At 45.6% G+C, this 24128-nt stretch overlaps 1 protein-coding gene across 2 annotated transcripts in view; it reads right to left on the bottom strand.

Annotated features, from left to right (window-relative positions):
• PLCG1 (phospholipase C gamma 1) overlaps nucleotides 1–24128 on the bottom strand; it is a 595860-nt gene that overhangs the window by 276592 nt on the left and 295140 nt on the right. For both annotated transcript variants that reach the window (XM_078652159.1, XM_078652158.1), the window contains exons 5-7: nucleotides 22583–22667; nucleotides 11944–12027; nucleotides 4088–4110 (exon numbers count right to left, since the gene is read on the bottom strand). In XM_078652159.1, the coding sequence (XP_078508285.1) occupies nucleotides 4088–4110; nucleotides 11944–12027; nucleotides 22583–22667 (192 nt within the window). The remainder of the gene's footprint in view (nucleotides 1–4087; nucleotides 4111–11943; nucleotides 12028–22582; nucleotides 22668–24128) is intronic.

Below are 24128 nucleotides of genomic sequence, written 5' to 3'. Positions count from 1 at the left end.
CCCAAATGTGTATCCCCCATCCCCGAGCATTGCATGGCCTGAACCAACCTGCTGGTTCAGCCCGACTGGCCTCCTGGCCAGAGCCTGCAGGATCTTTCCGAAGTGACCAATCTCCTGTGAAATACACTGGGCTCCCGACACTGGTTTGCACCCTGCACCTGGCCGTCCTCGAGCCGCTGGTGGTGTATTTTTGGAGCTGCCTTGGAACTTGCCCACCACTCACCTTAACTCCTGGAGATTGGTCTTGTAAGTCGCTGTAATATACCCGTTTAGAGAACTTGTTCTTCCTTACATAGGATAACATTGCAAAACTCAAAAAATGCAATGTGTCTACTTTTTAAAATGAAAAGAATTTATATTTAAAAAGAAACCACACTGGACGATTTTTCTCGGATGCCTAAACATATATAAAGATACTTGCTATTTTTATAGGTTGGTGTGGATCTTCTTCGATTCATGTGTGTCATTTATTGATCACTATGTATATTTGAAAATGTCTTGCACTCCGCTGTGTTGAGCCTAAGGCTGCTCAACCACTCTGCTCCCTAATACAGCATTTTGGAATTGCATTGCTAGCCCCTGTCCACTCATGAAGGAGCCCTTGGACACTTTACAGGGTGCATCAGATTATTGATATATCACATAAAGAGCCAGCCTCCTACACCCCCTTTGAAAATTAATACAATCTCCCATAAAAAGCTATCATCACAATACTCGTGATGGCAAAATGCCCCATAGTGCCACCACAGAAATGCCCCATGTTGGCAATCAGTGAAACGGCTCACAGTGACACTGTACAATACGAGACAATGACCATCAAGACAATTCCCTAAGTTGAGTGAGTGCAATGCCCCTTAAGAGGAATCATTGCAATACACAGTGAAAACCAGGACCAAGCCCTATATATACCCCCACACTATCCATTAAAGCATAGCTTTGATGGAAATACAGCATTGGATCAGACATTGTTTATGGCAAAAAAACATTCAAGATGACTTCAGCGTGTGTTCAACATTCATACACATGGGTGGCCACCTTGGAATCGTTTTTCATAAAGCATAAGAAAAAACTTGCCACAATGATGCTGTGCGTGCACGCATTCAGACGCACGAGTGTGCTCTTGAAATAGTGCTAAAATATTCGAAAGATGTCCAGCTTCTTTTTATTTTAGCAGCAGGAATCGGACAAAGCAATGGCGGGGCAAGCAGGCCCTGGGGCAGCAGGGTGGTGAACAAACCCCAAAGGGGTAAGAAATCAGGGGAGGGAGGGAAATAAAAAAAAAAGAGAAAAGAAGAAGTTACTTACCATCAGTAACGCTCTTCTGGTGGACTCTCCAACCACAGATTTTTCACCTTGTGACTATCCCAATGATTGCACTATTGGATCAGAAAACTGAAAAAGCAGTGCACCTGAGTAACAATAGAAGGCACATTGCTACTCTGCTCCAACTTTACTCCACCTTGCAAGAGGTGTGGGGTATTGGGACACATGCCTGGTTTCTGTCTGTTGGGCTCATAGCCCCAATGCAAAAACCCTTGGAGGCCAGTTGTGTGGGCAGTGGGGTATGATGCTGTCAATACATCAATCTCTTAGCATATCAATGAAAAGTATATAACTGCTGGTGGAGATTGTTGGGCTGTTACTAAAAGGTCCAAAGAGCATGCCGCAGCCCTCTTTAAAATGTTGCAGTGCTGAGTCGGCCTTTTTGCCGAACAGGTAGGACCCATTTATAGACATGTCTAGTAGGGATGCCTGGATGTCCCCTTAAAAACCTGTAGATCTCACCCATGAGTGGCACCAGTGCACCAAGCTTGTCCCGATAGATGTTCCAAGACATTCAGTGGTGTCTAGGTCTGTGTGGATGACAAACTTATCCACATCCCGGCCATCCTAATTGGTTTGGGCCAAGGAAGCCTGCAACTCTTGTGGGACTGCAGGTAAGATCTCACTAACCATGTCCCAGAGTGCATGAGTGTAAAATCCTAGGAGGCAGATTAACACATTCTCTTGCCAAGCGTTTCCATAGGTTTGGGCTCTGTCAGGAGTAGTAGTCAGAAAGGTGTTAGGGTACACTTTGCTAGTGGGCGCTTGCACCACCAAACTCTCAAGAGTAGGATGCTGGGTTAAAAAACATCAGGGGTGCCTGGTGCTGGTCTATTGCAGCGCACAACCTGGCAACTGACCAAAGGGCCAGACATGGCTTTGCCCAGATGTCTTCAGTGAGGGTCTCATTGAAGGGTAGAAAAGGTTTGGTACTAGCATAGCCAGGCTGAAGGATCTCAGTAAGAACATTAGTTGTTACCTCCTTAGTTGGTGGGTAGAGGTAAAGGACTTCAGCAGCTCTACTAATCACGGTCACAGAGGATGTACTTTCCTCAGTTGCTGTACCAGTGGGCAAATCTACTCTGTATCGAGTGAAGTTATTCAACCCACTGGCATCCTGTAGATTTATATACCAGTTACCCTTACCACAGGGAGAGGAAAACTCTTCCCTAACACCCCACTGCTGTCTTCATTTGGCTGACACTGGTCTGAGTTGGAGTCAAAAAGTCTTTGCTGCACTGCATGGTAATTGTATAGTGTACGAGTCATAGGGATTGGGTAAGGACTGCGCCTCATCAGGATCTGCTCATGGTCTCGGTCGAGACCAATTCGGCTTTGAGTCAGGCACCATGATATTTTGTCGCTCCTCCTCCGGTGCTGGCAGAGATGTCCAAGAGACCAGTGCAGATTTTGGCACTGGACCCGAAGTCGTCTCAGACTCCGGTGTAGAACTGGAAGTGGGTTTAAGGGACACAGACGGACCCAAGGGCAAATCTGCCAGCAGCAACCCAACTTTAGGGAACTGTGGATCATTGGGGCCCAAAGGAACTACAGAGGGAGCTGAAAGCATGCAGAAGATGCACAGCATTGCCTCTCTCAAGGTTTTGAAGTTTGCGACATCGCTTATGTCATCAGCAAAATCGCTGATGCACCTGTTAACTCGGGGTACTTCAAGACCTAGGTTGGAATCAGCTCCTCGTTGAAACGGGAGAGAGACCTGGAACACAATGACTCACTTGCGCCTTCTCTTGTGAATGAGTGGCAGGATAGGGTGGAGTCCTGTTTGGACTTCTTATGTTGTTTTTTTACATACTCGAAGATTTTGACCATGAAGAAGGTCTGCTGAGGGAATGACTTTGGGAGTGTGTCCACACACTCCATTTCAACCAGGAACAGGACCTGCATGTAGTCTTGTGCCACATAGAGCTTTACTTCACGTTCTCGAATGGCTTTCAAATTCATCTGGGTGCAGTCATTCAAGCCTTGGAGTCACGTGCTAATCCCAAACACCAAAGGACCACCACGTGGGGATTTTTCATACATCTGTTAGTAATAGTCCCTACAAGCTCTCAACCCTGTAGTCTCAGGGGGTGAAACACTTATTTCAACAGTGGAAGACGTTTAGGAAATAAATCTGAAAAAAACATTCAAGGAATGATTAAAAGGATTTGATGTTTTCAATGCGGCTTTAAAACTGGGCCATTAGTGACCATGCGGCCGAAGGCCAAGAGCAGTCGGTGGAGGAAGGGGAGAATTAGCAGCAATAGTTTTGAGGATCTCGGATGATCAATGGAAAATGAGTCTAATGAATCAAGTACCTCTGTAATAAGTGTGCAGATGAAGTGTCTCACTTATGGACAAGATGTTCCTTCTTTATGCGTTTTCTGACAATGTGATTGTTAGGATCAAACAAGTTGATTTACCCAGCAGAGTTCCACATTGTGACTAGTTTCTATGTAGATGGTATCCAAGGCAAGGTAATGACACAAATGATAAACAGTCAATACAAGGTGTGAAGAAAGTCCAGTACATTCTAAGAGAGCAATAATTAAGCAGTCATGTGTTGTCAGAATGACTGGCTGGTGAAGAAAGTACAGATGCTTGCATGAAAATAGCCTTTCAGGGGACACTAAGGGCAAGTGTAGTTTGCACAGCCCAGACCACGCAATCATTTGTGGAAAATACAAACAATGCAATTCAGAAAATAATATTGCACATCGCAAGACACGAAGTACAAAAACAGGAAAAAAGTTAAGGCACTCACCTCTCAAGAAAGGGAACCTCCATCTGTTAAAAACAATAAGACAGTCAGGTGTTAAAGTCATGAGAGCAAGGATACAAAATTGAAGCAAGTTTTTATCCTCTTGAAATATCTATATATTATACACGTTTACTCAGTACACAATTACATTGCTAGCCCATTATCTACAAAAACAGCCTGCCCCAGAACCCTAAGATCATTGTTTTATGCCATGAACCGGTTTAAAAACATAATAAATGCAATATGGTAGAAAACTTGAAAAATGAGGAGGACCTGACATTGCATGGCTTTCTGTCAAACATTTGTTCTTTTAGCACAACCTTAGTTTTTATAAAACTATGTATTCCTACCAAAAGTACCCAGTGTGATTTCACCTATAAGATTCTCGAACATAGGTAACCCACACTTACTAAGGAGAAGATATGGTATACTGACTAAACAGTTTGTTTATTTATTTATTCAAAGTTTTATATAGCGCGAACAAGATCTTAACAGATATCAGAGCGCTTCACAAGGGGGGGGAGTGGGCAACAGGAGGGTGAGTAGACATAATAATTGGGTACAGTATAGTGAACTGTAGCATAATAGGATAACAATCATGTGCCAATAAGATACAGGTAAACACTCAGATAGACAGTAAAATAAGGCGGTGCAGAGTCTTTGATCTAACTAGAATAGAGATCATGAAATAGCAGAGAACACTCAAATAGACAAAAATATAAGACGGTGCTGAGTCTGAGCTAGCTACAATACAGGTCTAGAGATAACAATAAACATTCAAATAGACATTAGGATAGGGCGGTGCAGAGACTCTGATCCAGCTGCCATAGAGATCAGTGGATACCAGTAAACCCTCAAAAGACAATACTATAGGACGGTGCAGAGTCTTTGATCCAACTGCAAAAGAGGTCAGTAGGTCATGAACAGAAAGTTATTGGATCATTAAGTATCCAACGTTACAAGATCAGTGCAAAGTCTCTGAGCAGCAACAGTGAGGATCAGGTAAACTTGGCCATAAGGATGGCTTTCACTTCTTTCTTGAAGAGTACAGTGGAGGAGATAATCCTCGTTTCAGGAGGGAGTGCATTCCAGATCCTGGGTGCCATTCCTGAGAAGGAGCGTTTGTAGGTTTTTTCCTTACGGAATCTGCGAGGTTTCAGGAGCAGACTTTTAGTACTTCTATTGGATCTCGAACCTCCTGATATAGTCAAATTTTGAGTGAGGTAGGTGGGAGCCTTGTGGTGTATGGCTGAATGTGTCATAACCGCAATTTTCAATTGTATTCTGGCTTCGAGGGGAAGCCATTTCAGGGATTTCAGGTCAGGGGTTATATGAGAGTGTTTCCTTGAGCCCGAAATGCGTCTCGCGGCAGCATTTAGGGAGGCTCTTAGGGGTGCTGTTGTTGCTTGAGGGAGACCGCTGAGGGCCACAATTCCATAGTCTATGCGGGGGATGACTAGTGCTTGTACAGCAGTTTGGAAGTCCTTGGCTCGGAGGAAGGGTTTGAGTTTCCTCAAAGTGTTGATTTGAAAGTTAGCTCCTTTCGTTGCTTTGCTAATGTGCTGTTGCATATTGAGCTTTGCGTCAAGTGTGATGCCTAAGGATTTCGCAGAGTCCACTACGGTGGGTTTGACATTGAATGCTGTTAGGTGATTGAGCCATATTTGGGTGGTGGTAATTTTCGCAGGGGGTGATATCAGGAGGAACTCAGTTTTCAACGCATTTAGTTTGAGGTGATTGTCGGCCAACCAAGATTGGGTGTTCCTAAGTGTGCAGTTCAGAAGTTTGATATCTTCCGGGGATTGTACCTTTAGGTAAAGTTGAGTGTCATCGGCATACATGTGGAAGTGTACATTGGATGCCTGGAGCAGGGTAGCGAGTGGTTCCATGATGAGGTTGAACAGCGTGGGTGAGAGGGAAGATCCTTGTGGGACGCCTAAATCTACTGGCACTGGAGAGGACCGCACGTTGTTTGTCTTGAACTTCTGGGATCGGTTGTGTAGGAAGGAAGTGAACCATTTGAGCACAGTTCCGGATAAGCCCATTCTGGTATTTAGGAGCTCTAATAGGTTCTCATGTTTGACCGTGTCGAATGCTGAGGAGAGGTCCAGGAGAATGAGGAGGCAGGAGTCGTTGTGATCCAGGATTTGGAGGGCGTCATCAATTATGTGTGTCATGGCCGTTTCCGTGCTGTGTTTCGCTCGGAAGCCTGATTGATGAGGGTCGAGGAGTTCGAACTGGTCAATGTGTTTTGTTAGTTGGAGTTGCACACATTTTTCCAACAGCTTGGCCAGAGTGGGGATATTGGTGATAGGGCGGTAGTTGTTTAAGTCAGCCGGATCAGCTGTAGGTTTCTTGAGTATGGGCGTGACTTGCCCCACTTTGAGGGAGTCTGGAATGAGACCTTGCTGAAGGGAGCTGTTAATGATTTTAGTCCAGAGTGGGAGAAGAACGGGGATGAAGTCTCTAACAGCATTGGCAGGTAGTGGGTCTGTGAGGTGATTAGAAGGCTTCAAGGTGCCGAGCAGTTTGTGTATTGCTTCTTCAGAATAGGTGTCGAAAGAGGACCAGGAAGCGTTAATTTTAGGTTGGGTGTCGGGCATTTTGGTGATGCTCGGGTATCGTCTTACATCATTAAGGAGGTCACTCCTTATGTTGTCGGTCTTTAGCTTAAAGAAAGCAGAAAAGGCTTCACAGTGTGGGATGTTGTTTGTTGTGTCGTTTGATAGTAGGGGTTGCGTCTTGGTTTGAGTTTTGACTAGTTCGAACAGCTTTCTTGGTCTGTTTTTTGCTTGGTCCAGCTGAAGGCTGAAGAAATCAGATTTTGCGTGCTTTATTTTCCTAAAGTAGGCATTTCTCTTGCTCTTAAGTATTTTGCGATGCCGTGATGAGGGGACAGATCTCCATGTGCGTTCTGCCATTCGCATAGCACGCCTGTCTTCGTTGAGTCTGCCATCATACCAAGTTTTCGAGATCTTGGTGGAGACTCTCTTTAGTTGCAGTGGGGCGGCTTCATTGATTATTGAATTCATAGAGTCGAGGTAGTGGTCAGTCAGTGATTGAACATCAGAGGTGCCAGGAGGGGGAAGGAGGCTATTGGTGAGGTGGGGAGGCAGGGAGTTGTGGTTAAGGTTCTTCATGTCCCTTTTCCAGATCTTCGATTTGGTGGGTTGAGCCGAGCCAGGTTTAACCTTTTCATTGATGAAGAAGGTGATAATGTGGTGGTCTGACCAATCACAAGGTTGACTGAAGAGCAAAAACCAGAATTCTAGTCTCTGCTGTCAAGCATGGCTGACGTGTGATTCTAGGAGAACCACTATTTGTCTGTGCTGCCCCTCGGCTCATTCAAATGAGAGTGCTTACAAAAAAGGCCAAACCATTGTCTTGTACTTACTTACCCAATATTTCAATTCCCATGTACAGTACACATTGTCAGCTTGCGACTAATATCCTTTTGCAAAGTACCATACCCTGAACACTAGTTTAATTGCGAAATTTCTCAAATTTTTCCTTCCTCATGTTGGAGAGCCTTCAGCCAAGCATCCAGACCCAATGGTGGAAAAAAAGAATCTGAACACGGCAACCAATGGGGGAGCTTTGGGGGGAGGGCGAAAATGTCAAAGGAAGCACCAAATGGGGTGGCTCATTCCAGGCCATAAGTTGACTCTGGACACCAAGCAACAAAAATAGAAGGACTATAAAAAAAAGTAGATAATTCAGGACCCAACCACTAGAAGGCGGAAAAATGCACAACATGTGAATCCAGAAAAGATTCACCCTGCAAAAAATATAATTGCATGAATTAAGGTAGTAACATACAAATGACAACATTTCTAGTGTACAATTTTCGAATGAAGTCATCTTATGTCAGACTCAAATCAAATGCTCAGCCAATCTACAACCTTCAACACAATTTGTATATACAGATTAGGTAGAGGACGGTGACTCAACTGTATAATATATTCATGGTGTGCCTTGCTCCTCTTTAGTTAAGCTGGAAGTCAATTATAAGGATTCCTATTACTTTTCGGGCAACTCGTTCCACAGCTGTGAGTAGGCACATCAAAAGCTGTATCCAGCAGAAAAGGCACAAGTTTTCTGGTTGTCTGTATAAAAATGTCCCACGTTATGAGTGTTTTTGCTGCAGCTGCTTTTCGCAGCCTATTAGCCTGAGCACCAAGATTGAAGGCAGAGAGTAGCCCTCTACAATGGACCCTGAAACGCAATCACTCCACCGGAGGCAGACCGAGAACTTCTTGTACAAAGATGGTATTACCTCACCCAGCACAGCAACAAATATTTTTTTGCAAGCAAGCTGTCTTTTCTGTTTGGAGAGACAGTTCATGCTCATGTAAAAGAAGTGGTCTAAAATTAGATCAAGCCTCACAATATCGTACACTTATACAATACAGAACATCTTTTCTACTCCGTACTGTTATCTGTTTAGTTCACCAGGTCACTAGCTTGGACTTAATTTTAGCAACAAAGCATTCACATAATTGTTCAATACAAACACTCTGAGATGAAGCATTGGACAGGAAGGTTTCCTGAAAGATGTACATTCATATGACTTTGCTCTAAATGCCCAAATGTGCCTGGTATCCTAGCTTTTGATTTTGGCTGCAGCCTCACACTAATCGAGAGTGTGCTGAACCCTAGGCATGTCCACTGACATGGCATGAGTGAGGTTCTGGAACTGTCCTGTTACCTAGAAGGCACAGCACGCTTGCCAACACTGCACAGAGAGTGGACTATGTACCTGCCATGGGTTTAATACATAGAGCGGTGATGCTAGCGTACTGTGTTTTGTAAATCCATAGTTGTGACCGGGCCTTGGGTTGGAGGCCTACTGGCCCGCTTGTGTCTTCTACTTGAATGTGCTAACCCAGATTGGAGCGCTAGCATCCCAAGTCTATGTTGTGATTGATTGTGTATGTAGCCTGCAGGACTCGTGCCTTGTGCATAAGAGAGAGCCAGAGTAATGGAGGCCTCTGGGATCTACTTTGGATAATACCCCGACGTGGCATTTTTGCACAAGGTGGAGATGAGGTTGTTTTCCCACACAGTGGACGTGTATTGCTAACATTCCTGAAGATGGAGGGATGAGACAGACAATTAAGTGGTTTAGAGAGGAGACAAGGGTCCTTTAGAAAGCTGATTACGCCTTTTGCTGCAGAGAGTTTCTGATTAGTCTCTTTCAACCACTGCCGCTTGATAGAAAATGGGAGTGAAGGTTGGGACTGTAGTCTTGTTGCAGTCGAAAGTGATGCCTAAGGTGGCGCCAGACGTTTGTCTTTTCCTTTTCTTTTGTCTTTTCCTTTTCTCAGAGTTTTGGTTTTTTTTCTCTCCAGAGTTTTATATAGCGCGAACTAGACCCGAACTGAATCAGGTATCAGAGCGCTTTACATAGCACCAGTTACGTTACATGAGGACACGCATTCATTTTAGGCACGGGGAGATTAAATGATTTGCCCAGAATCACAGGAGTTTTTTGGGCGTCGTTACCGAGACTCGAACTCAGATCCCCAGGTCCGAGGTCGAGCGCCCTGGCCGTTAGGCCAACTCCTCTCCCCTGACAGCAAGGTGAAGAAAGGTTTACACCTCTTTATGCCTCTGTTGTGGGTGCTCAATGCTGGAGACTACCTACATTAATATAAGGAGCATCACTGTACAGAAAGGTGGTGTCTAGACTGGAGCCGGGAGAAACAATTAAAAGGAAACCCCTCCCCAATTGGTTCCGAGAGTAGAGTCAATGTATCCTATTTGAATTCTGCTTTGACCCGCATGTTCCAATGATCAAAAGACGTGAGTGCTCCAGAGTTCTTAGAGGACTGTTTTGCAACCAGAGCTGCAACCAGAGCTTGTGTCTGCTTGATAGCCAGCTTCCCAGAGGTAAGCAAACATTATCTAAGTTCTGCCTTTGCTAGCAGAAGCTGTTCATCTGAACTGAAGCACCTAGAAGTGATCCTGCTTGAAAAGAGGGGGAAGGAGCATGTCAATATTGCAAGAGTGATTGTCCAGAGGAGTCAAGTGCAGCAACACCCCAGTTCTAATGGGGTTTCACAGTGGAGGAAAACGGAGGAGAGCAATCTGCGTGCCTCGGGTGGTGGCCAGTAGCAGATTGCTCTACTCAGCCAGAAAACGAGGAATCAAGGCTGACCTGTGCCGGTCTAAACTTTCATGGCTGACCTGTGTATCAGGAATGTACAAGGTTTCAGGTTGCCGGGGTGCCACTGGGCATGATATTATTGTGGCCTGTCCTGAGTCGTTTTGTTGAGAGGAGGGAGGCCTGTGTGAAATCATATGCTCTAAAATTGACCGATGCATGGCCATGATGAGACCTGCCAAAATGGGGCCGCCCCAACCATAGATAACCAATCAGCAACTCCTAGAATGATCAGTCCTCTACTTGGACTACTGCCTGCCAGCCATAGCTTTACTGTAGTCTGGAAGGGGCCCTGGTGGAGCTGTGGTGTGCATATCTTCTCAGAAGCGGAGAGGAGCTGTGCGTTGCTGAAGTCCACTATCCGTCTGATCACCAGAGGTATCACTGACTGGTGAAAAAAAAGATTAAATGAACCATGCGAGACCGAAAGCATCAATATCTTCACCGGAGTGTAACTCATGCTATCATGGTCATTACTACAGGGGGAAAAGTCTAGGCTAGGAGGGAGGGGAACCAAGGCGGGAAATAAGATAGCTGGTTGAGGTGCCTCAAGTCCCAGTGCATAGGTCAGTATATTGCATCTCACCACAACTGAATGAATGATATCCGACACCTGTGAAAAGCTTGTGACTGCTCATCTCTGCCACCGATATTCAGGTACAGAAAGGGTTGTACGTGGCCCTGTTTGCATAGCCATGACAGGACATCGGAGGCAAACAACCTCAACCTCCACGGTTTAGGTCCAGAAGCCCCTATTTTCCACGTGGCCTCTTGAACAGGGTCTAGCATGAAAGTGATGGATGGAATGCTTGAATTACTGACAGCCTCTGGCAATTACTGAGGGCTGCATCCCAATCCATTGTTATTTTGCACACCATAACTATGGATTGGGATGCAGCCTTGAGTTATTCCATCCATCACTGTTTTGTATACTTAGTGTGCAGCGCTGAGAGGGATAGGTATACCTAGAAGTGGGCCCCGTGCACACGGTCATTGGAACTATGCTGTACCCAGCTGATGAGCCCATAACTAGGGCAAAACCGGTCCCAGGTTGCTTGCGTTCCAGTTCAGGGTGACCTGGTTTGGCAGTGCGGGCTAGACTGTTCCTATCAGAGCAGGGTCAAGACTGATTTGCATATTGCTGGGTCCAAACTGAGGTGGCATGGCGTGAAGAATATGATAGACTGGGACGCAGCCCTAGTGATTACCAGTGGCTGAGATTAATTTAAGCATTCCATCCTTCACAGTTTTCTATACTTAATGAAAGTGTATGCTGCAGATGTCACCAAGCACCTGCAAGTTTGGGTATGCTTAAGACAAGCTTTTACCCATTGTTTCCATTACAATTACCAATCTAGACAAGGTATCCTACATATGCAAGGTCTGGAGAACTCAGTGGCCATCCCTGTCACAATTGGTCATTATAGATCCATCTTTGTTCCCATGGGAGCTCACTTCATCCACTCCTGCTGTGCTCCTAGAATCCACTGATCACACCATCATGAACGGAAAGTCATCTGGACATCATGAACCCAAGGACACAATCACTGTTTGTGCGAAATACAAGTGCCACAGAACAACAACAAAGAGTTTTTTCAATTAACGCCACCGCTAAAATATGGCTTTAACATCATATTTTCACTCCTATAGCAGGTCGACAGATGTGTGATATACTCCACAGTATAGTATTTACCGTTCTCTGTGCGCTGAACATAAGGCTTCGGTAAAGCTGAGCAAACTGTCCATACGTGATGTCACCATTCCTTTGTTCAACATCCTAATTGGGGGTGGGAAAGACATCTTAGAGTAAGGCAATAACAGTAGAGCCATATAAAATAGAGGTATCAAACAAAGAATAAATGTGTGAGCAACAGTTAGAGAGGAGATTATGAAAGAACCCAAGTGAACTAAGGTGGAAGACCGGTAACAAATCCAAGAAGGCACAGAAATGAGGGCTGCACTGAAGCATACAGAAATGTCCAGGAAAAAGGGAAGATCAGAATATGTTCAGATCAATGTTATAATGCACATTGTCATGGAAAACACTCATTTGGTTCAATAAACTGTTGGAGTGCAAGATATTATTAGTATTTGAACATGAGCTTGAATTAGTTACATTTTCGTTGTGAGATTTAGGCACACAGTCATAACAAAAATTTGAGTTTTCCATTCCCTCTCACATTCAAAATATACAAGGAGGCAAGAATGTAAGAGCTAACAGAGCTGGTTGTCCATCCTTCACTCCTTTAGATTCTGAGATGGAAAAAATGGATGTCGATGGTGAATATGTAGTGGCTGTTGCGATATCATAGATGTGTGTGAAGGAGTAGTTTCTGTCCTGTAACTCCAGTTCTGTAGTAGGGGAATCTCTGTTATAGTCATAATCTAGTGAATAGTCCCGCCCATGTGCGTGGACCCCGGAGCAATCAAAAATAATCTCTTAAGGTGTCGAGAAATGCAGAACTGCACAGACACTTAAGAGAGAATTAAAGACAGATAATGCAGCCTATATCCACAGGCTACACTGTCCAGTACTTCGACTAGAAATTCCACCAAAAATCCACAAACAGCAAAGCCTGGCCAGATGTCCCTTGCTTTACCAGCAAAAACCCTCTGGAATGATAGAGAGGAAGACATGGACAGACAAGCCCCATAGGCTGCCATTATGTGGCTCAGAACAGGATACTGTGCCTTTAAGAGAACTTTCCAGAACTTCACAGTATCCCAGAATGCACTGCAGGTCCCTTTCACTTTCAGTTCTTTTTGAAGGCGTAACACGCCAGACCTGTAGCATTCCTTACATGAATATCTCTCTCCACCGGGGAGGAGGGCGGGCGCTTATGACTATAACAGAGATACCCCTACTACAGAACTGGAGTTACAGGACAGAAACTACTCCTTCTGTAGTAGGTGATCTCTGTGTATAGTCATAATCTAGTGAATAGAATGGCAAGCCCATCCCCACACCAAAGCGGCGGTGGAGAAAAGAGAAATAACACCACTACTGTGCGAACAGATTTCGCAGCGAAGCCTGCCCAACCCGAGCGTCTGCCCTGGCATCAGTGTCCAGGCAGTAATGCTTAGCAAAGGTATGGACCGACTTCCAAGTGGCCGCCTTGCAGATTTCTGCAATTGGAACATTACGGAGCAAAGCAGTCGTGGCAGCTTTGCCCCTGGGGGAATGAGCCTTAGGTTTACCCCCTAAGGTCTTACCAGCTTTTTGGTAACACAACTGTATACAGGACACAATCCACCTAGAAATGGACTGTTTAGAGGTAGCAAGACCTGTCCTGACTGACCCATAATTGATAAACAATTGGTCTGACCTACGAATATCCTTGGTTTTATCCAGATAAACTTTCAACACCCTCCTGACATCCAGGGAATGCAGGGACCTTTCCGCTGGAGAGGAAGGATTTTGAAAACACGTAGATAAAGTTATGGTCTGGTTAACATGAAAGTCAGATATAACTTTAGGAAGAAATTTAGGGTGAGTACGCATAACAACCTTAGCAGCATGAAATACAGTATAAGGTTCTTGGCAACACAACGCCTGAATTTCACTCACCCTGCGGGCCGATGTAATGGCCACGAGGAACGCCGCTTTCCAGGACAGGTGTTGCAACGAAGCCTTATGAATAGGTTCAAAAGGCTCCTTCATCAATCTGGACAGCACCACATTCAATTCCCATGAAGGAGAAGGAAGCCGGACAGGAGGGAACACTTTCTTCAAGCCTTCCAAAAAATCTTTGATCACAGGGATCTGAAAGAAGGAAGTCTGTGAAGGGCATTTTCTGTAGGCAGTCAATGCAGCCAGATGAACCTTATGGAATGGACATTAAGGCCAGACTGCGCCAGATGTAGAAGATATGGAAGGATGACATCTTCCTTACATGTCGTCGGGTCATAGTTCTTGGACTTGTACCAGATGCAAAACCTCTTCCACTTGTACGCATAAGAAGTCCTAGTGGAAGGTCGCTTAGCCTCCTTCAGTATGTCCATGCAATCTTCTGGGAGATTCAGATGGCCATATTGCACTATCTCAGGAGCCATGCCGCCAAACTCAAAGACAGAGGTTGGGGTGCAACATCTGCCCCCCGAACTTCATGAGAAGGTCCGGCCTGCACGGCAGCCTCATGTGAGGAAGGAGAGACCGGTGAAGCAGGTCCGTGAACCACCACTGTCTGGGCCATTCCGGGGCAATCAGTATCATCCGCGCCCTGGACTGGTACAGCTTGATGAGAACCATCGGAATCAGGGGAATGAGTGGAAAAGCGTACAGAAAGCTGTTCGACCAGTTGATCCATAACGTGGTCTGGCATTCCCCAGCGTCCCCGGCTGGTAGTACCTGGAGGCGAAGTCTCGGCATTTGCTGTTTTCGGCGGTGGCGAACAGATCTACGTCTGGAGTCCCCCACCTTGCGAAGACTTCTCCTAGTACTTCGTTGTTTATGACCCATTCGTGGTTTTCCTGAATCAGTCTGCTCAGTGCGTCTGCCTGAACATTCTGCACACCTGGTAGATGGGTAGCCGTTATCGTCAGTCCTCTGGCTAGTGCCAGATCGCCTGCGCCTCCTGCGACAGGGTGCGCGATCTCAAGCCTCCCTGCTTGTTGAGGTAATGCATCGTGGTCGTATTGTCCGTTTGCACAAGCAGAGAGTTGGTCTGGCAGGACCGAAGAAAGGCCTTCAGCGCCAAGTGAACAGCTCTGAGTTCCAGGAAATTGATGTGGTACGTGGACTCCGTCTGGGACCACGTCCCTTGAATCTGTAAGTCTCCGGAGTGCGCCCCCCAGCCGTGGAGATATGCATCCGTCACGATAGTCTGTGTGGGAATGTCCTTGTGGAAGGGAACCCCTCTCAGGAGATTCTCCGCCAAACACCACCACTTCAGAGACTGAAGAGCATGCAGAGACAGTCGTATCCTGTCGTCCCAAGATCCTTTACTCTGATCCCACTGATCCTCCAAGCACTCCTGCAATGGTCTCATGTGCAGCCGTGCGTGTGGCGTGAGGAAGATACAAGAGGCCATCGATCCCAATAGAGAAGACACCGTCCTCACTGTTGTAGATGGAGTGGTCATAAGAGCTGAGCCTTCCGAAGGGGTGATAATTGTCGCTCCTCCGCAGGAGACACGCTTGCTGACAGCGTATTGATGGAGGCTCCGAAGTACTGTATGCACTGGACCGGAGTCGGGACAGACTTGGACATGTTGGTGTTTAACCCCAGCTTGTTCAAGAGAACGCATGTCTTCTGGAAGAGCGCTTGAGCTTCCGAGAAGGAGGAGGCCTTGTTCAACCAATCGTCCAGGTACGAGTAGACAAACACCTTGTTCTTCCTTAGGTGTGCGGCTTCCACTGCCATGCACTTCAAGAACGTTCTGGGTGCAGACTTCAGTCCGAATTGCAGTACTGTGTACTGATAATGATTAGCGCCGACTTGGAATCGCAGGAACTTCCTGTGTTTGTGTGCAATGGGCCTTCATGCGGGCCATCTCATCATCCGCATGTTTGCCGAACAGGGTTTCCCCCATGAAGGGCAGATTAGCCACTCGCTGCTGGGCCTCCGGCTTGAGTGATGTGAGCCTGAGCCAAGCATGGCGTCGCTGGTTGATCCCATGACAATACCCATGGGCCGCCAAAAGAGAGACATCAGCGGCCGCGCTGATGACCTGGTTCGAAACCAGCATCCCTTCCATCTGGATCTTCAGGAAATCCTCCCTCTTATCTCGTGGCAGGAGTTCTGTGAACAGCTGGAGGGATTCCCACAGGGCACGATCATAACGTCCCAGCAAAGCCCCATAGCTAGAGGCCTTCATGGTCGTAGATGCCGTCCCACAGGCCTTCCTGCCAGCTGAGTCGATCCATCGGCTCTCCTTATCAGGAGGCACGGTAGAAGACAGCAAGGTAGAGTGTTGTTTCCTGGCTGCCGTCACTATAACGGAGTCCGGAATCGGGTCTATCTGCAGAAAAGCCGGGTCGGAATCCGGAGCCCTGTACTTCTTCAGAAGCCGGGATGGAGCGGCTTTCGTCACTGCAGGCATGAGGAACAGCTCCTCCGGAGGCTCTACCAATCCTGGTACGAGCGGTAGTAAAGGACGAGACAAATGCTTCTTATGCAGTGTCTCAAAGATCACGGACGTCGTAGGTGTTGGAGCCGTCACCGTGATTCCCAATTTTGCTGCACCCTTCAGGAGGACATCCTGGAACGTACTGATATCGTCCACAGGAGACACTCTCGTCCCCGGGGAGTCCGACAAAGTCGGGGAGTAGGACCGGGTCCTGGAAGAGTCCGTGCGGGACCGTGATCTGCGCCTCTTGTGGCGCAGTCTTGACCTCGTGGAGGATCTGTGACGTCCGGAGCGGGATCGGGACCTCCTTGGCTTTGGTCGCCCTGCCGGTTCGACCGGGGCAGGTGACTTCGGCTTGGCTGGGGCCCTTGGCCCAGGGGTCCCCTTAGGAGGAGTCGGAAATTGTGGTAATGAACCTGTCCTCGGAGGAATCGGAGGAGGCTTGTCAGCCGGCAGCTGAGGTTGAGGCTGAGGTTGAGGAGGAGGTTGAGGAGGAGGAGGAGGCGGAAGTGGAGGTAGAGGAGGCGGGGTGGGAGCCCGCAGAGGAAGTCCTCTCGGTAACGGAGGAGGAGGAGTAACTGTCTTCGGCCTAGCAGGGGTATACACAACAGAGTATACCGAGCCCGGTGACCCGCCCTCCTTACTAGGCTGGGACTTTGGAGAGTCTCCCAAAGGCACTTGACGCCTGTCAGACTGACTCCTGGCGCCAGAACTCCTTCTGCGCCTTCTCGGCGTCGAAGAACGGCGACCCGACGGCGAACGTCGGCCCCTCGACGGCGAGCGCCTATCCCTCGACGGCGAATGTCTTCGCCTCAACGGCGATCTCCTTCGCCTCGACGGTGATCTCCTTCGCCTCGACGGCGACCTTCTCCTCGACGTCAAGGATCCCCTCGACGACGACCTTCTCCTCTTCGCTGACGGCGAACGGCGTTGTCGCCTCGACGGTGAGCGCTGACGGCGGGCCTCTCGACGTCGATAACTCGACGACAACTCAGACGATGACGACGACGAAATCGTCACAGGAGATCTCGACGGCGGCCTGTTCAGTTCCCTCGATGTCGAACGTCGACGCCGCTTTGACCCAGAGCCCTGGGGAGACGGGGAACAGACTGCAGTCATCCCTCTCGACGACGTAGTCGGTGCAATCGACACAGACTGAGAATGGGGACGCTTGCTGGTCTTCCTGCCCCTATGGGAGCCCCCCAGAGGCCTCAGCATGGGCAGATGAAGCCCCTCCAGACCCACCTTGTGCCTTCAGTCTTCTGTCTTCGAGGCCCTGAAGCCTGATCTTCATCCTATACCTCAGGGTCCTGCTAGAGAAACCCTGGCAGATGTCACACTCCTCTGGGACATGGGATGAAGGAAGGCAGATGATACACACCTCGTGTGGGTCAGACTTGGCGTTCTTCCTGTCGCACTCCGGGCATTTGTCGAATAATGCACGCATATTTGACAATTAAAGAGTGCGCCAAAAGACAAACAGAAAGAAACACCAAAGTACTTCAAGAAAAGCACTCAAGTAACTTGAAAAAGTGAAAAAAATCACCAATAAACCCTTGAAAAGGGAGAGCTCAATGCTCCAGGGTCCTGCTTGCAGGAGCCGGAAAAAAGAACTGAAAGTAAAAGGGACCTGCAGTGCATTCTGGGATACTGTGAAGTTCTGGAAAGTTCTCTTAAAAGCACAGTATCCTGTTCTGAGCCACATAATGGCAGCCTATGGGGCTTGTCTGTCCATGTCTTCCTCTCTATAATTCCAGAGGGTTTTTGCTGGTAAAGCAAGGGAAATCTGGACAGGCTTTGCTGTTTGTGGATTTTTGGTGGAATTTCTAGTCGAAGTACTGGACAGTGTAGCCTGTGGATATAGGCTGCATTATCTGTCTTTAATTCTCTCTTAAGTGTCTGTGCAGTTCTGAATTTCTCGACACCTTAAGAGATTATTTTTGATTGCTCCGGGGTCCACGCACATGGGCGGGACTATTCACTAGATTATGACTATACACAGAGATCCCCTACTACAGAAGTAGGTATTGCTGAAGAAGAGTAGAGCGCAAAGCGTATGAGAATGACACTGTATTGAAGAAAGATTATGAATAGATTATCATTGGTTGGCCACGGTAGATGCTTAGAAAAAAACTTTGATGCTTTTCCAGCAATTTGCATTTGAGTTGCCAATGGAAAATGATATCATCATTGGGCATAATATAATTGTGTCACAGAGTGGTTTATGTAAGCTATTGTTTGAAACTGCACATCTAGGTCATACTGGTTAAACTTTAACTAAGAAGAGTTTATAACAGTAATATTGGTGGCCATCTATGGATCAAAGTGGTAGATGATTTTATTAGCAAATGTAAAAATTGAGTCTTTTACTATAAAAGAATTAAAGGGTCACAAAGGAACCTTTTTCGTCAACACCGTACCAGATAAACTAGGACAGTGACTTGCAATACATTTTTCTGGGCCTTTTAATTTATTAGCACTGACCTCTGGTATCTCAAGAATTTGTTGCAAGGATTGGCAATAATCTAGGCAAGAGAACAATGTTCTTTTTATTGACTTTTATGCATGTATATGCAATGCACAAAAATTGTCAAACTATAAATATAAAAATAAACGAGTGGCCCAACTACACCATACCTCGGACTGGAATGCACTCCTTTTCCAACAGCTCTGCATGTGATCAGAAAAAATGTTTTTACTCATGGTACAGTACAGCTGACACATCGCCATTGCCCCTTGCTGTACACTATAGTGGGCAGAACCAAATTATTAATGACAGTTCAACAGGCCAATCCATGAATATGGGGTGACAGCATGCCCTTGTATGAATGTATTGTTATTGTATATTTTATAAATTGAGGCTAGCAAAACAGCTAAAGCAGTCTCTAGTCCAGATTTGAAATGTCTGACCCTGGAATGTTAAACAAGCTCTGACAAAGCCAATGGATCTATAGCCTGGCTGCCAGTGCAGATCAATTGACTTTGCCAATGCTGTGATCAAAATAGCAGATATATCGGGAAAAAATGTTTTTTGCGGACGTTCTGCATGACACCATTATGGCAAACTGTGCCGACATATACGAGTACATGCATCAACATGCACGTGCGTACATCCAGTATGATGCAGCAATCATTTTGATTTCTTTTTTAAATTTACTGTTCCAAGACAATGAACACCAATCTTGAAACGGTAAATAAAAAAATAAAAAATAAAATATATATATATATATATATATATATATATATATATATATATATATATATATATATATATATATATATATATATATATATATTTATGCGCAAAAGTGCATTTTTTAAATACATTTTTTTGTTATAAAGAACATGAAGAATGCAACAAGAGTGTTGGGGGAGGTTTGGGTGGGTGAAAGCTAATGTGTGGGGGGAGAAGAACAGGGAATAGGAGACAGGGGAGCAAAAGAGGAGCTTATTGCAGGGAGGAAATATGAAATAAAAAAAGAAAAGAACAAAACAGTCAAGCAGTCAGGGGTGAGGGAAGAAATGAAGGAGCTACATAGGTGGAGGGAGCAACACAGAGCATACGGGGTGGTATTTAAGAGGCATGCAGCATGAAATGCATAAAGCAAAAAAGAGGCATGCACTCCCACGGACTGCTGAAAGAAAAACAAGCATTTGCAATGCAATAGGTCTCGCATTTACGAGAGTTTGAGCTATTGGCAGTGTAAATGACAATACCTTTTATGTGTGTTGTTTTTAAAGCACATAAATAGAGGCATTGTTATTTACAATGCCAATGGCTTAAACTCTCGCAAATACGAGACCTATTGGATGCGTTCGGGGACCGTACTATAAAATTTACCAAAAAACGACATTAGGAGAGAGCGTGTCATGCCTGCTGTTGCAGGCAAGACACAGCTATTTGAGAAAATAGTGCTCAGAGGCTGTAATTAAAGCCTACTGAGCCTTAACACAAGATACAGGGAGTGTCGCCATGGGACATCACAAAATGAGACAAGGCGGTACTAAAGAGGGACTACTAAACCCATTGACAAATGAACAGCCACAGTTTACAGTGGACAATGACACAAGCCAATGAAAAAATGGGTGGAGCGTCAAGTCCCTACCTGACTACAGCATGCCTTGCAGAGCAGCGCAGGCGCTGCCCAGGCTCGACCTGAAAAAAAGAGTGGGGGTCGCCCCTCTGTAATTGGGCAATTAGTAACTGTTAGACATGTCCAGGCTGTGAGTAAGCGCGGAGGCTCCAACGAATCGAAACCTCTAATTTCTGATAGAGGATCCCACTGTGGCCACTTTTTGGGGTACAGGTCTGTTGGCAATCATTTTGTAATGCACTTTAAGAAGAGGTAACTGAAAAGAACTTTAATGTGAGTTGTTAAATATGTTCAGAGATACAAAATTGGCTAAATAAATCCAAGCATGCAAAGTGCTTTTGGCTGAAAAACCATGACTGGCTGGAAGTGTCACACGACAAGAGGATTGTTTCCAGCTGGGTATGATATTGTGACAAAGGCAAGAATGAAAATCAAAAGTGAAGGCTCAAGCCCCATAAATCTACTTAACCTATTTGCGGTATTTACATTTTTATAGAATTATTGTGTGAATTTGTTGGTCGTTTTGAAGTGGCCCAGTGACATTTTACATGTAGGGGGTATGCTACAGCTTTTAAAAGTTTGCAACCATTGTGGCAGAAAATATATGTAGGCAGCATCTTTGTTCTGCGTCTAAGCGCCAGAATTCCTGTGCTTGGTGACATTCCTCTCAGGGCACAAGAGACGTATTTTAATGGTAAAGACACTGTTAATGGATTTGGTGACTTTTAAAGTCTCTAATGTCAATCCGAAGACAGACAGACTATCAGTTGTCACCAGCAATAGAAGAGAATATGTAATTGTGACGGGGTCATAATTCATAGTTTAAAAGCAAAGATCTTTTCCATCACACGTCCTTGCATTCACAGCTGCAACATGCGAAAACAAGCTGGCTCCGTGGAGCCAACGGGGGGAGGGAAACTGAAAGTGCGCGATGCCAGCCTCCGGGGACAGGAGATGTGCACGCGTACGGAGTGCACATCTCCTGTCCGTACTCGTGCACATCTCCTGTCCGTGCGTGCCATCTCCTGTCTCCCTTCGGCACAGAAAGCGGCAACAAGAGCATGCGCTGCATTCTCTAGCGAGACCTAACCAGGTGAAGCAGCGCATGCGCTGCATTCGCTAGCGAGACATAAGAAGGCGAAGCAGTGCATGCGCTGCATTCGCTAGCGCGACCTAAAAAGGGAAAAAAGCAGTTTCCTAACTTCAATCAGAAGACTATTATGACGAAATGCTCCAGAGGTGCGCCAAATGGCAAATAAAAAATGGGGAATAAAGACATCCAATATGAAGCAAACAGATGAGATTGATCAGAAATCAAAAGTAGTAGCAGACCCAAAGACCACCACTATATGTATATACTTCAAACTATTAGTGACAAGACTCCAACACACAGCTAAAGCACTTCATAAATTAAACCTAAAAAGGAAGGACAACAGGTAAATGCAAAACCAGGAACCAAGTAGCAGGGATTGAGAAGCTGAAAGAGAGATAAATCATCAGAAATGAAAGAAACCGATTAGAAGTAGTAATAAAGGAACGAAGTAGGAGGCAATGTGGATTAAAACGTTGCTAGAAGAAAAGGAGGGAGTAAAATGGAGACAAAGAAAAGTGGTTGGGACATACAAGGTGATGAAGGAAGGACAGAGAAGGAAAAGACACGAATATAAAGTGTGATGGTGAATGGAAGAGAGTAAAGATGTATTGAAATAAAGTTTAAAATACATTCTTGAAATAAATGCAACAATAAAAATGTATTTTAAAATGTATCATTGTTAAACAAGAACAGTTCGGCAATGGAGGTGCAGTCTGCTTTACCTCGAAAGGACATCATTTTCAGTATTACTGTTAATTTATTTTGAGCCTAAACAACCAGGTTCATGTTTACATAACCCCCAAATAAAATGTGCGAATAAAGAAGCAGAACAAAGAAGCAAAATAAAGTTGTGAGCGGAAAGATGATGGGAAGAGCCCACAGAAAAGACATGAAGAGGAGCTACACGTTTGTCGTACAGCAGGCAGGGCAGTGATCTTAGGTAAAGAAAATGAAATCCTAAAAATAAATAAAAGTGTACGAAAAATATAGATAAAGGAGAGCAGAAATTCCGAAGAACAGGTCTGCAGTCGCCTCCAGGCTTTCCGGACGGCAGAGCACATGAGCAGGTGGACTTACCGTCAGTTTCTCCCTGAGAAACCTCATATTTGGCACCCTGTAGTTAACCTGGGACAGCATGTTCTTCAGGTCCTTCGCTGAAATCCTAGAAAGGACAAGCAAGAAGGCATTCTTAGAAGCGGGCAGGCGACCGACAGGCAGCAAACAAATCTGGTTAACAGACGATAGCAAAGTCAGGCTTGATCTGTGGAAGAAATGTCCCAGGCTGGCCCCTGTGGTGGCAACAAAAAGGAAAACCTGAAACCCTGAAGAATCATGTAATTGTTGGGAACACCTGAGGCCATATCGTTGCATGCAGCGAGTTCTCTGGCTGGGCTGGTCATAGTCAAAGACCATTATTAAAAATAAATAAAACAACTAGAGCTACCTCAAGGCTGCTTCAGCTATTCAAATTTGCTTTTTCAAGAGACGAGAATGGGAAACTATATATCAGAAAAAAGTAATAGGTGTGGAACTCCGTTCTAATTAGCTCACGTTCACTTCGACGTCTAAACCATCAGCTTTATAAGTCTACAGAGTGCCATTATGGTGCATTTGTAAGCCGCATCATGAGCATTTTTTATAAGAAAGGCAAGGTCCCTGTTGCAACCACAACAGAGATGTCTTCAACGTACAGTCCTTTACAATCATGTGCTTTACATGTCTGCACAAACACAGAAAAAAAATCTCAAACATGTGTCCCTAAACAGACCTCAAGCTGCAAGAGCCTCAATCAAAACAAGTGCTACAAGGATTAAAGAGTCTAGGGGTTTGGGAGGTTACAAGATTTATTTTTAAATGATTATTTTTAACAAAAAAAAATATCTAAGTACTTCACAACACAGGTTCAAACAAAACAAATAAATGTCAGTTTTCTCTTTCTAATCTAATAATACATTGATCCCTAGTTATAGGAAAGGCGTGTTGACACACAAGTATTTTAAGTATGTGTAGTTTGAAACACAAGTAACTTGATGGCTCTAATTCCACTGACAACGTCTCTAAGTGCAAAGGAATTTCATTGAGGGCCTTCACCACCTATAAAGACATCAAGCACTTCTGCCATTTAACTGGAGGCTCCAATAGGGAGAAATGACTTAGTCAGGAAGTTTTTACAAAAAATATCAGAGATACCAGGTAAGACATAATCGCAGGTTTTAGTAGCCCTAGGATCACAACCTTGCTTTGATCACAGACTCCATCTTCTATAAACGGATAAATATGCCACAATCTTCTAAAGGCCCTCAAGACCTGACTATTTGAATAAGCCTCCGGGGCCTGCAAGCGCCTGGATACCTTATTGGGTGATTATTCATGCTTCTTAAATCCCAACTGATTGATTGATGAGCTGTCCTGTCACCAGGGGTGGCCGGCATGGCTCGAAGGTGGTGAAGGGGAGACTGAGTGTCGTGATTGGTCTGAGCGCTGTGACACGGAGCTCAGCCAGGGGCTGTAGGGGTGGGCATGTTCTCCATGTAGGCTGTAACTCAGCCTGCATGGAGAACAGGGAAGTGCGCAGGTCTGCTTTGGGCAGCCCGAGAGGGCCGACCAAACAGTCATTGCGCAC

Source organism: Lissotriton helveticus, chromosome 7 (assembly GCF_964261635.1).
Source record: "Lissotriton helveticus chromosome 7, aLisHel1.1, whole genome shotgun sequence".
In the NCBI taxonomy this organism is placed as follows: Eukaryota; Metazoa; Chordata; class Amphibia; order Caudata; family Salamandridae; genus Lissotriton; species Lissotriton helveticus.
This window is presented reverse-complemented; position numbering and strand designations above follow the sequence as displayed.